The sequence below is a fragment of the Elephantulus edwardii genome, unplaced genomic scaffold, assembly GCF_000299155.1.
Source record: "Elephantulus edwardii isolate Elephantulus edwardi_28Jun2011 unplaced genomic scaffold, EleEdw1.0 scaffold00034, whole genome shotgun sequence".
Taxonomy (NCBI): Eukaryota; Metazoa; Chordata; class Mammalia; order Macroscelidea; family Macroscelididae; genus Elephantulus; species Elephantulus edwardii.
In genome coordinates this window covers 22084897-22087926 of record NW_006399784.1, presented here as the reverse complement: position 1 = coordinate 22087926, position 3030 = coordinate 22084897, and the positions used below count along the sequence as shown (strand labels likewise).

General features: G+C 31.9%; 1 protein-coding gene across 1 annotated transcript in view; it reads right to left on the bottom strand.

The window, feature by feature from the left end:
* The window catches only part of LRBA (LPS-responsive vesicle trafficking, beach and anchor containing), an 874405-nt gene that overhangs the window by 697966 nt on the left and 173409 nt on the right, over positions 1–3030 (bottom strand). Inside the window, exons 18-19 of the mRNA XM_006884505.1 lie at positions 1436–1544; positions 971–1052 (exon numbers count right to left, since the gene is read on the bottom strand). Of these exons, the coding sequence (XP_006884567.1) occupies positions 971–1052; positions 1436–1544 (191 nt within the window). The remainder of the gene's footprint in view (positions 1–970; positions 1053–1435; positions 1545–3030) is intronic.

Sequence of the window (3030 nt, the reverse complement as noted above, 5' to 3'; positions counted from 1 at the left end):
TTTTTTTAAATCCCACAACAATCAAAATTTTGGAAAGAAGGCAGTAAATTTGCAGCTCTTTCAGTATAACAGACTAAGCATAGTCTTTTAATGGTCACAGAGAAATTTAAGTTAGCAATATTTTTCTGCTCTTTTCTAAGAAGTAAAATTATGAAAAACCACTCCAAAGGAAACTGAAAATTCTAAATCTATTCAAACCTCTAACAAATGAAACTAAACGAGTAAAGCACATATTTTCATGCATCCACTACAGTAAGGAATACTTTATAATGCACACTATGTATAAAATTTACATATAAATGCAAAATTTTTTGCATTTTCTCATTCATGGAAGGGAAATGAAATCTCTGAAAGTTGAGGAAAATCTGAATTACAGAACCAAATATTTGTAAAACTAGCTCTAAAACAGTACTACATATAATCACACCTCATCACAAAAAGTAAGTGTGATAAAAATTATGTAAAATAGTTCTTTTTAATGGCTTGATTTAAAAGGGCAAGATTTAAAATGTAGATTTGTATAACTAGCTGCTTAAAATTTAACAATCAAAAGATAAATTATTCAACAAGAATATATTCCTAAGCAATAATGAAGTTACTGTCTCATTCCAAATTTGGTATTCTTAAACTGATTATAATTGAAGATGAAAACTGAAGATAATAACTCATGTAATTCAGCTGTGATTTAACTAAGTAGTTCAGATTAGCTGAAAATTATAGAAAGCATTAAAAGAAGATAAACTACACATAATCTTCAAAATCTTGTTAAATATTTTCAAACACCCTAAGGTCAAACTGGTATTATATTCAGTGGAAAACTACTAGTATATCATCACTCATAAAAACAATTTGTTTCTATCAACTCTTAAGTTTTTCAGAGCAATCTTTTTCATGGCAAAACAGTTTTTAAAAAGTATATAAAATACTAAATCCTTAAGGCAGGAAAAAAAAAAGTATATAAAATACATACGAGGATTCTGTATCTTTACTGAAGAATCTGGATCTGGATGTTGTTTATGTATCACCTGAGTGCAAATTTGTTCTATAAGAATCTACAAAATATAACACATTTTCATAAGACAATGATTATATTAGCATCATTATTAATCAACTTTAAGCACTTTACTAATAAAAATTTCACATATATTCCATGGCATACTAAATATCTTCTATGTAATATGAAATTACTCAGTATCTTCTATATAATATGTAATTACAAATCAACTCTTAATTGCAAAATTAGAAATAAAATACTGATGCTGTTTAATAATTTAGAGATTAAAAGATAAAAATACAAGTACATTCATTTTACATCACTCTTCCAAAATTTTGGATGGCAAATCTAATATTCTCATTTAATATCACTTCAATTACACAAATGTTTACAATAAGATATTCACAGAATAAGTAAGTTAAACTCTAACAACAATCCTACCTCAAATAAGACATTATATGTGGTCATAGTGATTAAATTTGTCTGAAGCATGAGTCTTTCAGCCAGCAAGGAAAATAACCCATGGCCAAGCATGACTTCAGCTTTTCTCCTACAATTAGACAAAAAGAAATGATCCAATTCCAAGACGTTAAATATTTAACATTAATATTAAATAAAATATTCAAAACATATTTTTATATAAGTATTAAATATCAACTAAAAAATATTCCCTCAATTTCTCTCTGATCTAGATGTTTTAGGGCAAATATTTCAAGTAATAAAATAATAACTACACTATATTGTGTTGTTGACTGCTGTCAAGTTGAGCATAATTCATAGGGACCCAATGAACAAAAGTCCTGAAGCCTTTCTATAACTATCATCATTTATCAAAGTTCACAAAGTTACCAGAGGCACGTTGTTCAGGAAGTGGATGCCAAGCAAATTAAGACAAATAAATAAATAAATAATGTTTACATCACAGTAAAGCAAAGAAATCTCATCAAAATATTTGGAGGAATTAATTAATTAGTTGCAACTTACAGTGTTACCTTAAAAGTTGGCTTTTTTTTAGCCTGTACAATTAGCCCCTCTGGTCTCCAGCTACCTTAACTGTAAACGCGGTCTTACAAATCAGCATGGTCTTGCAATCATCAATGGCTATGGAACTAGGATAAAAGAAAGAGTACTTCCCACACTAGTGGCAAGACTTCAGGGGAACGAGATTTTTGGTAGTGAGCCTTGAGGCAAGTAAAACTTGGAAAACTGGAGCAAGACCCTGGTGAAAGTAGAGAGACTGTGTCATTGCTGTGGGGAAACTGTGGCAAGGTATAAACAGAGGAGCCCCGAGATAAAGGCTTCAAAGGGTTTTTCTATTCTTGATGAATGCTTGAAGGAAAAGTTGGCTCAAAACTACTCTCTGGCAAACCTTGCTAGATGATTTGGATTTGACTGTTGAACAAAAACCAGAGCCTGGACTAACTGCGGAACTATGCATTGAGGGCTAAAACTTGGGACTTCTTTTGGGGGATAGTCTTTGCCTCCCACACTCTGCAACATACTTCTCTAATACACTCATAATTAAAAGGCTGTGAGTCAACAATAAAGCTCTTGCTATTGTTGTGGCTCTAGAGGCCCACAGAATTGCAATACGGGCTCTTTATCTGTTTCCTACTCTGGGGATCAGAGAGACTGTGTTATTCTTACTCCCTCTTACCCTTTCAAAGAGATGTTCATCATCCTATGGCCACATGTTCCATTTTCTCCTACTTAGACATCATGTTTCTAAGGCAAATTTCCTAAAATAACCATAAGTACTTAAGTAGAAAAGCAATATAAGAGAAATAGATGTTGGAGAGGATGTGGCAAGAAACTCTTACATATGTTGGTGGGATTGTGAAATGGTGCAACTATTCTGGAAGGCAGTTTGGCTCTTTCTCAAAGAGTTTAACATAGACATTCCATATGACCCAGTTATTCCACTACTTGGAATATAACCTGGGAATATTAGAAATGAGGCACAAACTAAGAGTTGTACATCAGTGTTCATAGCAGCATTACTCACTATCACAAGAACATGGAAACAGACCAAATGT